The sequence below is a fragment of the Calypte anna genome, chromosome 8 (assembly GCF_003957555.1).
Source record: "Calypte anna isolate BGI_N300 chromosome 8, bCalAnn1_v1.p, whole genome shotgun sequence".
NCBI lineage: Eukaryota > Metazoa > Chordata > Aves > Apodiformes > Trochilidae > Calypte > Calypte anna.
In genome coordinates this window covers 14151281-14164237 of record NC_044254.1, presented here as the reverse complement: position 1 = coordinate 14164237, position 12957 = coordinate 14151281, and the positions used below count along the sequence as shown (strand labels likewise).

At 38.1% G+C, this 12957-nt stretch overlaps 1 protein-coding gene across 1 annotated transcript; it reads left to right on the top strand.

Annotated features, from left to right (window-relative positions):
- Nucleotides 1-5043: 5043 nt before the first annotated feature.
- On the top strand, nt 5044-12905 carry C8H1orf146 (chromosome 8 C1orf146 homolog). The gene is made up of 5 exons (XM_008490861.2): nt 5044-5112; nt 7027-7120; nt 8213-8381; nt 11566-11644; nt 12804-12905. The coding sequence occupies exons 1-5, from the start codon at nt 5044-5046 to the stop codon at nt 12903-12905; spliced, it is 513 nt and encodes a 170-aa protein (XP_008489083.1).
- Nucleotides 12906-12957: the final 52 nt, after the last annotated feature.

Here is a 12957-nt window from a genome sequence, read left to right as displayed (position 1 = left end):
TCTCTGCTCCCATTGAAATCAGTGTGAATAGTACCAGATTCACATTTTAAAAAATCAGGGTATTTTTAAGTGTCTGAACAGAAAGTCTGGTAACCCTGGTGAAAAATTTGACTCACATAAGTTACTTTCTAGCTATATAAGCCGGTTATGAGGCTGATCTCACCACATTACTTTAGTCTACAGCATTCTGATTTATGAAATCCTTATTTATTAATTTGTGGGATTTTGCTTAAACTTGTGTATAATTAAATAATAGTTATGGTTTTTTGGGTTTTTTTTTAACAATCCTCTTTGGAGTGTGGCATGGCACCTTGCCTCTCAGTAGAATTGTATTGATCTGCTTAAGGTCAGTATAAATAAGACAAACCATATGTTCATGCCACCTTCAGTGTAGGTAGTAAAAACTTTGTAACCTTCATAGAATGAGGTAATTTTCATGTCTGTGGACATGAGACCCACCTGTAAGTCAAACTTCCTTCCTGTAACAGAATGTTCTAATGTATCTTTATGGTAGAGAAGGAAACCTCAGTCTCTCTTTGATTATCATGTTCTAGTAATCAAGATTAATCATGTATATCTATAACAGGATGCAGCTGGAGAAAAGTTCTGACCTCGCAGTCTTTGGGAAGATGAGGGGGGTGTAAAGCTCTCAAACTGAACGTCTGCATGTTTTCCATCCACTTGCTTTTCAAACCTTGATAATTAACTGGGGCCTAAGTAACCATATTTCCAAGTGATTCCCTGTGAACATGGTCTTCTCTTTCCAGAATCTCTGTACAGTTGCATAGTCCCAAAAGCTTTCTTCCCCATGCTACATACTGAAGATTCTTAGTTCATTTCTGTATGACAGAAAATAATAAATCCTTTGTGTCATTTATATGCTGAGTCTTTGTACTTTATTGAACTTGAAAACTGATAACATCAATTTTTATTTGTGCTCCGTAGATTGAAAAATAAGCATTACTTTCTTCTTCTATCTTTTTAGTATACCTTCACTCCTTTTTCGCTTTTATAAGGAAAAAAACACTTTTTCTTGGATCATGTAATCAGGAACAAGACTGGTGATGTGTAATATGATACCAATCTGTTCTCAAATGAAAAACTAGAGAAGGAAGATACCTATGCAACTGCCCTACAAAATCAGAAATTGGTGCTGGTTTAGAACATACAGGATATGGCCCAGAGAAACACTAATTTGATTAAAGATTTTACCTTGTTATAAATTATTAATCCAAATGCTTAAGCCATTATCTTTATCACATGGGAGTTCTAATCCAAAGATCTTTCTATGCCTGCCTAAATGGGTTGCTCTGCTCCCAGGAGTTACTTGATATGCTGCCAGACACAGCCCTTTTCTTTCTCTTGCAGTTTCACCTGTATGTAAAATGTACCAAATAAGTATGTGGAAAAGAAATGCATTTGAGATTTAAAGCTAAGACTAGCGAAATGTCAAAAACTGTCACAGCAGAGATAGCTGTTAAATAGTAAAATAAATTTAGCTCCTAATCATAGAATCATAGAATTGGCTGGGTTGGAAGGGACCTCAGAGATCATCGAGTCCAACCCTTTTACCACCGTTGCGGTTGCTAGACCATGGCACTGAGTGCCACATCCAGTCTCTTTTTAAATATATCCAGGGATGGAGAATCCACTACTTCCCTGGGCAGCCCATTCCAATGCCGGATCACTCTCTCCGTAAAGAAATTCTTTCTAATATCTAACCTAAATTTCCCCTGGCACAATTTAAGACCGTGCCCTCTTGTCTTGTTGAAAGTCATCTGGCAAAAGAGACTAATATCAGGTAGCACAGTATTCCTCAAAATCACTTTTTGGAAGAGACACTACTTGGAAGAAGAATGCTTCTGAAGAACAGGAAAAAAACATTTTCTTCAAATTCAAGCTTTAGTCAATGAGTCTTCTGACATAAGGCTGATAAAAATAGAACACCAGGTCATATAGTGAAATTCAGACTCAAATGGCTCTGCAAAACAAACTGCTTCCAAAATTGTCCCCTGAGCAGTCCTAGCCCTGGGGCTCAGCATGTCTCATTGCGTAAGAAAGATTTGGACTGGAGTTCTAGGCTGGGGTGGCTCTCACAGAGAGGCAGTGGAGTCCACTCCCCTCAGAACTTTTGGACTCAGTCTTATTTTTATTTCAAATGTGGACATTGTCATATGTAATGACAAGCAGAAATATATTCAGTTAAGTTTCCAATATTAACTTTTTGCCAACTGAAAATACAAGACACAGAATATACACAAGTTAAACCGTAACAACTGGAGTCAAACCACTGACAGAAAGCAGTTTCTGTTAAGGTTTTGATTTTTTGATTGTCCCACACTCAACGCATCATTGTACTTCAATGCTTCTCAAGTGTTCTTGAGTTGGGAGGTAGAGGGTGTCATGTACAATAAATGGCTGTAGGATAAATTTTTAAAATTTTAATAATCCTTTCTTTTAAATACCATACATTTTTAAAAGTATTAGAATGGAGGAAACAAAAATCTACTCACCTATAAATACACCCATATTGTTTTACTCCATTCTATTCCCTCCTGATTTTTTTTCATACAAATTGTTGTAGTTCAATTAGTGCTTGTGCTTATTAGAAGTATTCCAAAATATTACTTCTAATACAATATAGTGGTATAAATCAAGTATAAACACTACAACAAAACAGTTCCTACTCTTTCACCACTGAGATTTCTGTAGTACTACTGAAATGCAGATTTATTAATAGTGTGCATGAATTCAAACTTCACACTGGTACATATCAGCAGGATCATCAAACCTTCGTCATAAAACTACCTTATTGTTTTGTATTTCTGTTTTTAAATAATTTCTGATGTTCTTATATCCTTGATTTTTGTATCCAGCCAGAGCACAGGGCTCCATGTTACAGGAAATGGCTTCAGTTTGTTGGTCCTGTCACAGCTCTCCAGAACACTAAAACTGGGATAACTCATACATCAGTTATTTCCCTTTAATTTGCTGACTTTTACATTTATACTCCATAGAAATTTTAAAATTGAGTATTACAAATATTTTACTTACTATCTTGAGTAGCAATGGCATTTCCATCTCCTTACAGTGATGAGCAACTGTAACTCAGGTGCATTTGACCAACAGTAGGAAATCCAACATGAACCCTGATTTGCCTGAATCAAAAGTCATATTTAAATTACTACAATGACAAGTTCTAAGTAAACCAGACAATTTGCTTTTTAAGTGTGTAATTTTTAATATATAAATGTAGTTGCTTTCCTCTGTATTTTAAACTGCTCTAAACAGTTAAAAAACTTTTAACTGGTAGCTTTTACTACCATCTCAGATTTTAAGCAAAAATACCAGTTTCAGTCGCTAGCTGGGTGAAGAGCAGAGCTGGAAATCAATGTTCTTTTCAGTACTTATTCAATTACTCCAGTTCTTTTTTTACCATATAAAAGAAGTACTGTTTCCTCTTACATGATGAGAAAAGAAGCTCCAACATTCTCATTATTTCTTTCACTGAAAGGGGTGCAGTTTCTTGCTTCCACAGTACACATTTTTGTACTGTGTAGCTTCTATCTTTAGAATATCATAGAAAATAATTTGGAATATTCTTCCCCAGAAACAGCTGCATAATTAGCTGTCCATTAAAAAACACTTCCTCAGGATTTTTCCAATGAAAAAGAAGACCTATTACCATATACTGCTTATTACACCCTCTTGGTGTCCTTCCATTTCTGTCCTTTCAGTCACTTTTTATCGTCCAAAAATGTCAACCAGTACTTGGATAGCAGCAGTCTCTCAGGCCAACGTGAACTTTGTGGGGCTTGGGGGAAGTTCCGGGGACACTGCGGAGCTGTCGGGGCTCGCAGCAGCACCCAGCAGGAGCCAGGCCGGTCCCGCTCGCCTCCGGACAACGCGGGACGGTCAGCGGGAGTCGAGCGGGTCGAGAAAAGGGCAAACGACTTCGGGGCGTCCTTACTTCCACCCAGGCCGGACTTCCTTAGCAGTGGGTTGCGTGCATTTCATTCGGTTGTTGGCAGCTTTCGTCTGCCGTCTCTTAATTCCTCAGACCTGTGTGGAAAGGTTGGTTTGAGCTGCAGCACTGCCCGGGTAAGGAGCGGCCGCGGTTGTTCCCCCTGAGAGGCCGGGTCATCGGCCCTGCTTGATGCCGGGAGGCTCCGTGCCCAGCTGCCGGGCTGAGGTACCGGAGGTGGACTGAGGCAGGCCGGGCGCCAGCGCGGCGGGAGTCTGCAGGGAGGGAAGGGCGGGGAAGGTCATCCCGGCCCCAGGGGGTACAGGAGTTTCACCATAGCGCCTTTCCAGGTTTTTAACATGAGCAGAGGCCCGGTTAAAACTTAGGTTGGGAACCAGCGGGCACAAAGGTTTCATGGTCTCTCCAGACCCCCGGCGCGGCCTGCAGTGGCAGGCAAGCGCCTCAGGGCTGCGAGCACAAGCCCAGGCTCGGGACCTCAGCCAGGCGGCTTCTGTGGCCCCAGATGCACCACATGAGCCTTACTGAAATACAAACGCATGACAAGCTGCATATCCAGGAGTATTTTTATATGACTGAAATGCAAATGCACATGGAAAGAACCTTGGCTTGGTGGGCCGCTCCAGGCTGGGCAGGAGGCCCAAGGCATTTTTCCCAGAAGTATCTTAGTGTAAAAGATACATAGTGCCCAGTGTGCCCTTTGAAAATAGGGTAAATGTTCCTTAGTAATTTTAAGTGCTTTTAGGAAATGTTTTTCTGAAATTATGTCTTCCTTCTGGGGCTTATGTCTTGCAGAGGAAGCCCTCTCAGATGCAGATTCTTTACAGGCGTTTGGGTATCTAATTGCCATCTTAAGTTAGTTCAGTGGTAGTGAGCACCTGTACACATTTAGGAGAGTTGGATAGTGCCTTTTTTAAAATTACATTTTTAGATCTTTAATGTGTGTCTTAAGTTTTTCACCTTCTTATTTTTCCAGTAATAATTGTCATCTTTTTTTCCCCAAGTTTTTCAGAAGGTGGCAGCTGAGATTTCAGTGCAGAGCCATTGGTCCCTTGAACAAAATGACAGAAACTGGTGGTCAGGAACAGTCAAGATGGGTAACAACAATTATTATGAGTACAGCTCTGCAGGTACATTACCACCTGTCAACAACAGCATCCAACTCGCTAAGAAACGGTGGAAGAAGCCTATATTTCCTATATTCCATACATCACAATATTTTATGCAATGTAAATTAATGTAATTGTTTTAGGAGAAAACGGTGACATTAGTCAGAAGTTGTTTCTAAAATACTACTTGTTTTTTGTGCGCATTTTTTTTTCTAGCTACTCAGTACCTTTTGGGAGTATTTCCACCTTCTGTGCTGAGTTATACTGCTTTACTGTTGTCCTCCTGACTCATTTTCACACAGCTCTTCACCTCTTTCAGTAAACACATAATTCCATCAGAAAGGTTTTTAATTTTCTGAGTTTCTCGTGAAACAGTGCTTTCTACTACACAGTATCAACATTGGGGTAGATTATTACTCAGTAAGTGTGCAATTCAGTTTAAAATAGGTAATCTTACATATATTGATGTATATTTAGATCTGTTAATATGAGAAGCTTGGACTGCACTCCAAGGGTATGAAAGGGTATGACAAGGAGCTGGTAATTAGTTCCTGCAGCTGAGACCAGTTTCATGCCAGCTGGGGAGAATTTAGAGGCAAGAGGGGTTTGAGTCTCAAGAATATCTTATACAGGCTTGGCTGACAAAGCTATCACCCCATCTCAGCTGTATAAATGGGTCAATGGTGTTGATGTAATTCCTCCACCACCTTGGTTTAAAGTCTGTTCTTATTTGCCTGCTTGTTTTGAAATGACAGCCTGTAAACTGTTCCAATTTAGGAACTGCTTGAAGAGCAACTTGATCCACAATATGGTGGGAGTTTTATTAACCTTAATCCATAATATGATGAGAAGGTTATTAACACTTATTAACAAGAGGCCAAGCTGTACTCAAAACTACTGCTGTTGCTAAGGATTCCCCATGAAGAAAGATAAGGAATAGCTGAGTACAAATCTAAGATTGCTTTTCTTTCACAAAGGTATTGCTTTGTGCCAGTTTTGTTTACGAGCTTTCTCTTTTCCCTGTGCAGCTATCCTTTTCTTATAGTTCTTATTTATATTTGTGCATTAAAAAATTCAGTGTCAGCAGTGGCTTTGAAGCAGAAAGCTTTTCCGGAATTTTAGTTATTTTATATATATATAATATATGTAGTTATATGCAGCTGTCATTAAGGGTTCCCTTTCCAGATCATTTAAAACATTCCTCATTACTGTCTCCATCAGGGTCACCAGTTATACTGACTTTATTTTGTACTCTTCCACTAAATCATGATGCTCACCTCTATGGGCAAGTTGGCTGTGTTTTAAACAGGTGGATTAAAGATGTTGGCTGAAAAGGATTCAGTGATTTTTTTTTTCAAGGTGTATGTTTGAGCAGCTTCTGTGGAACATGTTGCAGAAATCCTTTTCACAGGCTGAAAACAATATCCAAACCACTCCACTGTGTAGATGATTGTGTTGCATAGTGCCATCTTCTAGTATTCCTTAGTAGGCTGTATTCTGTCAAAAAACTTTAAAGAAAATAATTTCCCATACAGATTTTCTGGACTATCTTCCAAATGAAATGCTGACATCTGGGAAATAATGTAGTCTAATTAACTGGAGTCATAGAAACACACTATGTTCCTCACTTATGCAAATTCACCTTTAGCACCTTCTACAAAACCAGACTGCGCAATGTTTTAGCTTCCTTACTGTGCAAGAGTTTCCTGTGGTAAACTGAATGTATGAGTACAGATTCAGTGTTTGAGAACTTCCATTTCAAATATTTCAAAATGTCATTAGCTGAAAAGGTTTAGTTAAAATGTCATTATTTTAGTGCACGTGGAATAAAAAATATTATTTTATTATTTAAATGATGCTAATGTTCTTTAAGAATAACGTGCTTTAAGAATATTTCTAACTTGTTTTAAAAACAATCTTTTAAAATTTATTTAGAATCATGAAATTTCTACAGTGCTACAAAGACAACATCACAGAGTTCGATACTCAGAATCAGTGGAAATAGGATCCGTGATTTTTTCTCTTTCTGGTACAGTACTTTAAAATTTATGTTTTAAACTCAGAAGTTCTAATGAGATACAAGATCAGGCCCCATTGCAGGCTACACTAAACTGAATAGAAGCTGCCTCACTGGAATGTCATGCAGTAGTGGAAGGAGCTGTGGTGTGATTCCACATAAATCAGACAGTAGAGAACTTTGAGAAAGAAATATTTTCATTGTTTTTTACTTTCTTTTGGGATGAATTGCAGAACAGCTACATTAGATCTGGTCAGCAGCAGCTAAACTGTTTAGTAAACTCTTGTTATAGCTGGACAAACATGTCAAGTGCTGCTGATCTGTAAGACAGCAAGCAAGATTTTTAGTATTCATGGCTGAAAACACAAGAGTAAACCGAGATCTTTGGCCTTCATCTTCTAAATTGAGTTTGTAGACCTGGTGGTAGCAGAGGAATTACAGAAAGGATTCTTTGTGCAGGCTTGGTTAGCAAATGACTGAAACTGTAAACATGAAATTCCTTCATTTTTAGAGCAGAAGATTCTTTAGACAAGTAGGGAAGATCCTGAAGCTTCCCTGAACTGTAGGGATTAACAGGGCACACACTGGCCTAGTGTTTTATATCCTCAGTTGTTAAGCCTCTTAAATTTCAGCCTCCTTAACTTTCACATTCAGAATAACTTAGTTGATGGGGTTTTGTCATTTTTATGGTACACAGTTAAGCTTACTTTTAGGATGCTACAAGTGTGTTTCATTCAAAACCAGAACTTGCTGACCTCTTTGTATTTACCCTAAATCAATTTCACTATAGTAGTTGCTTGTTCCTGAAGCACATGCTTTCAGAGGCATTCACGTGTCTTACTTTGAGTTGATTCAACAGTCAGGTCTTTATGATGCTATGGTCAAAAATAATCTGAGTCATTTGTAGATTTTTTTAAAAAATCCTCACTACAACTCATCAAAATCACATTATTGCATTTCACTGTCAAGATATGTAAATTCTTTCATCTGTTTTGTTCCATTGCCTTTTAAACTAATGTTTGAGTAAGAATCCTGCTTCCTGGTTTGTGATGAGAACTTCAATTACTGCCATGACATATACATCTATATAATTTTCTTCAATAGGTGTTGCATTTATACTGGCAGACACTCAAGACTTGCTTATGACAGGGGAAGAACAGTTTTTCAAAAGAATTCAGAAGTTCATAAACATTCATCGGAACAGTTTTTTGGTTTTGTCAGCTGCTCTTCATGGACCAGAAGAATGGAATGTCATGTTTAGGATTCAGACAAGGTATGATTTCAACATCAACACTTTTATTGCTAAGAAGAAATGAAGTCCTGGATTCGGGAATCTTATTGTACAAGTTATTTTCAGGAATAGGAATTTTATTTTGCTAATGCACTGGAAAATTATTTAAAGCATACACTTATTAAATTAAAAGAATCCTAAATTAATAAATCTGACATGTTATATGAAACAAGAGGGGATGTTCCTGAAAACATAGCAAATGACATCCCTTTCGATTGATTTAGGGCTATGTGATGTAATTCTGTCTTGAACTGGAAAAATAGGCAATTTTCTTAGGTCTGTCAGCATCTTTTTATGGTCATTTTCAAAACAGAACAGTTTCCTTAATGAGAAAATGCTTTATTGTAAAGTTCAGATTCTTTACCAGCTGTTAAAATCTTGGAGCAGTGTCAGTTATACAGAGGTAGAACAATTGAAATAATCCATGTTATTTTACAGCAGAAGTATAAAACTGGATATTAAAAATGGTTTGTTTAAAACCTGGAATTTCTCATGAAACCTGAAACTTACATGTTTCCATACATACCTGCTTTAAAGTTACCTGATTATGCTTCATACCTGTCAGAACTATTTTTTAGTAGGTACAGTAGTCCTGACTGCAGTTGATTTTCACTCTTGACATCGAAGAAGTGACTGTTCTAATGGAGTTTTCCATCTCTGCCTTCCTGAAACTAGCACCTGTTCCATTAAACCCAGGGCACACTGCCAAATGCTGAGTAGCAGGTTGTATGGGATGAAATATAGGAAATCTATTACCCATTTGTGATAATTCCATAAGTTTTTATGAAAAGTCTTAACAGCACTGCCACCATTCAATGAGAACATGTTCTTCAGCTGATGGTAATGCTAATTCTCAATCCACTTTGTGGTTATGCACAACAGACTTTGTGCACATTGATTTTTTTTAGATCCATGTGCTTTGCTACTACCCGGCAGCTTAGAGTTCTTGTATGTGAATCACTGGGTGAGCTTTTGCATTGCTTGTGTTGAAACTTGTGCCATATTCTCTGACTCCAAGTCACTTGTTGGATTTGTTGAAAAACAGAAAGTTCCTTGATATTTTCAAGTCTTCTTTGATATTTTCAGGTCTTCCTGTATTGCTATTTTTTTCTGCTAATCTATGGTTTTGTTGCAATTGGGAAGGGTTTTTTCCTTTTGATTAATAAGAACATTAAAGGATTGCTGTTTAACAACATGAACAGTGTTGTTGCAGGGTTATTACATCACAGAGGAGGGGGAAGGAAAGCAGTCTTTATTGTCACGGCTCAAATGATAATTCTACTCATGTCCTCACTAAATCCATCATGGTTTAGCAGTCTGGGCAGACCAAAACCCAGAGGACAGATTTGTTATTTCCATTATCTACCATCCCAAGGGAAGCTAAAAGGGAAATAAAGACAAGAGACTTAAAAGTTGGAAACTAGAACTGAAACAGGTTTACTAGGTCAGGAGCAGGGCAGTAGCATCTGGGATAAGGCACAAATATACAAAACCCCATCTCGATGCTGGCAAGGAGAGGTGCCACAGGGCCCCTTGCAGCAGGGCTGACTCAGGAGGGGCTCCACGGCTCTGTCCACCCCCTGATGGATCCTGCAGAGCACGTGGGGAGCTGGGGCTAAACCCCGGGAGTCTCCAAGGCCTGGGAGCACTGTGAAGCAGCAGGGAATACAGGAGCAAGAAAAAAGGGGTTAGGCTCTGGTCCTCCTGACGTTTTAAAAAGTATGAGCAGAAAATGGGAGGGAATACTGACCTCTCTGTGTTCCACCTCTCTGATCCCTCAGGGTCCTAAAGAACATATCTAGGTCCTTGTATTTGTACCAAAAATTAGCCTGGTCCACTCAAACTGTGACAAAATCCGTGCGTTAGTTTCCAAACACCTTGGAGCAAAGAACAGCTTTTCATTCTAACAGCAGTATTCTGTCCATTGATCAAACTAAATTTAGACCTGCTGTAGTTGGAAGCAAAAGCATTGATAGAAATGGCTTTTCTATGTGCCTCTAGGTAAGCACATTGAATTCTTTCTTTGTTGTGCTTTGCTCATTTACCCTTTGCTTAGCCCATTGCTAGTGTTAGCAAAGTTATATTTACTTATTTCCATAATCCCTAAATCAAACAATTTCTGCATCAGATTTTAGCAAAGCTCAATAGTGACCTGAGTGCCTACTCTTGCACTGCCTATAACATTTATTTTTGTTAATTAGAAGGCCTGGCAGCCAAATTCAGATGAGATACATAACCACCATGGGTCTTAATGTGAAGGAGTCCAAGTCATCAAGCAGACTGAGGGGAAGAACAGGTGGCAGTCACAGGAGGATGCAACTGAGCAGCAGGGGCACTTTGTTTGAATTAATTTTTTTTTTTTTTTAAATTTTAAATTCTTTGTTGTTAATTTCGTACCATGTTACAGCTCTACAAGAGAAAAGGGTAGCAATGCTGTTGTCACTGTTAACAACACCCTAAGTTACAAGGTGTACGGAGAGGCTCTATGCTTGCCTGAGCTTTGGTATCTCTTTTTCCATCACTGCACTGAATGGCAACTGATGCCACAGTCTTTTAAATCCTCAGATTCCATCTTCAAGAATGAATGAATATGAATAACATTATTTATAGAAAGAGAATGCATTCTAGGCTAAACTACTTGAATGAAAGAGACTTTACATCCTATTATCTTAACCATATTTGACGTACGGGTTGCTATATTTAGATAATACACTATAAAGATTTAGTTCAAATTCTGAAGTATTTTTCGCACAGCATTTTCAGATAGGTTCCTGCATTCTTCCAAAGCCATAAATAAAATAAATAACATCCAACATTTTTTTACTGGCACTGAGAACAGTCATCAACAATGTAGCAGAAGAGGGTTAGTTCTGACTGTACACATGGTTAAGTGTTCAATCAGAGAACCCAAGAAGAAAAACAAAACTCTAGAAAAAGAAAGGAGCCCTTCCATATCCCTCCTAAAGAAGCAATACAGAAATGGGACAGATGGCTGTACAAACAGCATGAATTCTCCAGCTGCCTTTAAAAATAGTCAATCTTTATGTACTTGTGGGGCAGGCCCAGTAAGGAGTTGTTTACATCGTGTGGGAATGCTTTTTGAATCTATGGAATAACAGATTAAATGTGCATTCTAAAAGCAACCTTAACCTATTTTGATGTGCAGATTCCTAGGAAGTAATTTACGAATAATACCAGTTCACAATACTGCTGAAACTGTGAAGTTAATGCTAACAATAGCTAAGGTAAGTCTGGTTGTGTTTACTTAAAAATATTAGTTCTTCAGAAGTCTAGCAGCTAGGAAAACCCAAGAACTGTAAAATACCTTTTTTTTTTTCCTTAATGAACCGTTTTGGGTCAGAGGGACCGACAATCATTGTCAATACATTGAAGTTAGGATGTTTTCACTGCATTTACTAGTGCAGAACCAACATGAGATCTAAATATGTAATGACTACAACTTAAAGGTAAAATGCCAACCTAAAAACTAATTACTTGTGGATTTTTAGTGATGCACATGCTAGAATATTATTTGTACAGCTTAATGTGCACCCTATTTTGTGAACCTTTTAAAGAATATTTTTCTATAAAAATTCTACTTTAGATACTAACCGTATCAGGACTAGCAGCATCCCCTGTACCAAAAAGACCAGGCTAAATGACATGTCAGGAATCAAAGGTGAATTTACATTTTATCCTTTCCTGAAGTAGGCATCTCACAATAATAAGCATCAGCCTGCTCAGAGTATTGATCATTTTTGAAGTGTGTAAGCTTTACTTCACTTTTTATACGGCAAAAGTTCTACTCACTGCAATGTTAAACTTAAACCTTTTAGGGAATCTTCTGGTATCAGGCCCAGTCTCTTAATACAGCATTAACCTAAAAGCTTTTAAGATTACTGCTGATCCTATAAACTTCAACTTGGTTTTCTACTTGTTCAGAATGTTGAAAGCAGATTTCAACAGGAGAGTCCCATAAAAAGAGAGGATATTACAAACCACAAGCCTGTCAGTTGCCATTACAGTATTTCTGCAAAGCCAGTTTAGTGAACTCATGTTTTGCCAGATAACCCCTAACTTTTTTGCCCAAGGTTAACAGACATAGCCAAGGGAGCAATACCACCCAACTTATCCTGAGCCACCGTGCCCATCTTCTGTGAAAATACTACCCAGGTAGTTAAGATGCAATGCTGACAGGTCTGGTTCTTTTAGGACTGGTCTTGCACCTAAAGGGATACATCACATCACTTTTGTGTACATCATGCCTGAACAGCTACTTCAGAAACCATTCAGATTTCACTGCTGAATAATTTTATGTTTGTAGTATTTGAAAATTAAGATGTTGAATGTTCTATTACTTAAGAGTTACTGTATCCTACTCATAATATTTTTCTTTCCTTTCAGATAACTTCCAAGCCACAAGCTGATGATATTCGTTACAAAATGGCAATTACAAAAGCCCATATCATAGAAAACAGTCCAGTTTGGAAGATGCTTCAGGAGTAACAGTTCCATAGTAATTAATTTAAAGTTTGGATTTTTTATTCATAAATAGAGT

Coding starts and splice junctions, on each gene's coding strand:
- C8H1orf146 (XM_008490861.2), top strand. CDS start 5,044: ATGACAGAAACTGGTGGTCAGGAACAGTCAAGATGGGTAACAACAATT. Junction 5,113..7,026: donor TTATGAGTACAGCTCTGCAG/GTACATTACCAC, acceptor AAATTTATTTAG/AATCATGAAATTTCTACAGT. Junction 11,645..12,803: donor TAATGCTAACAATAGCTAAG/GTAAGTCTGGTT, acceptor CTTTCCTTTCAG/ATAACTTCCAAGCCACAAGC.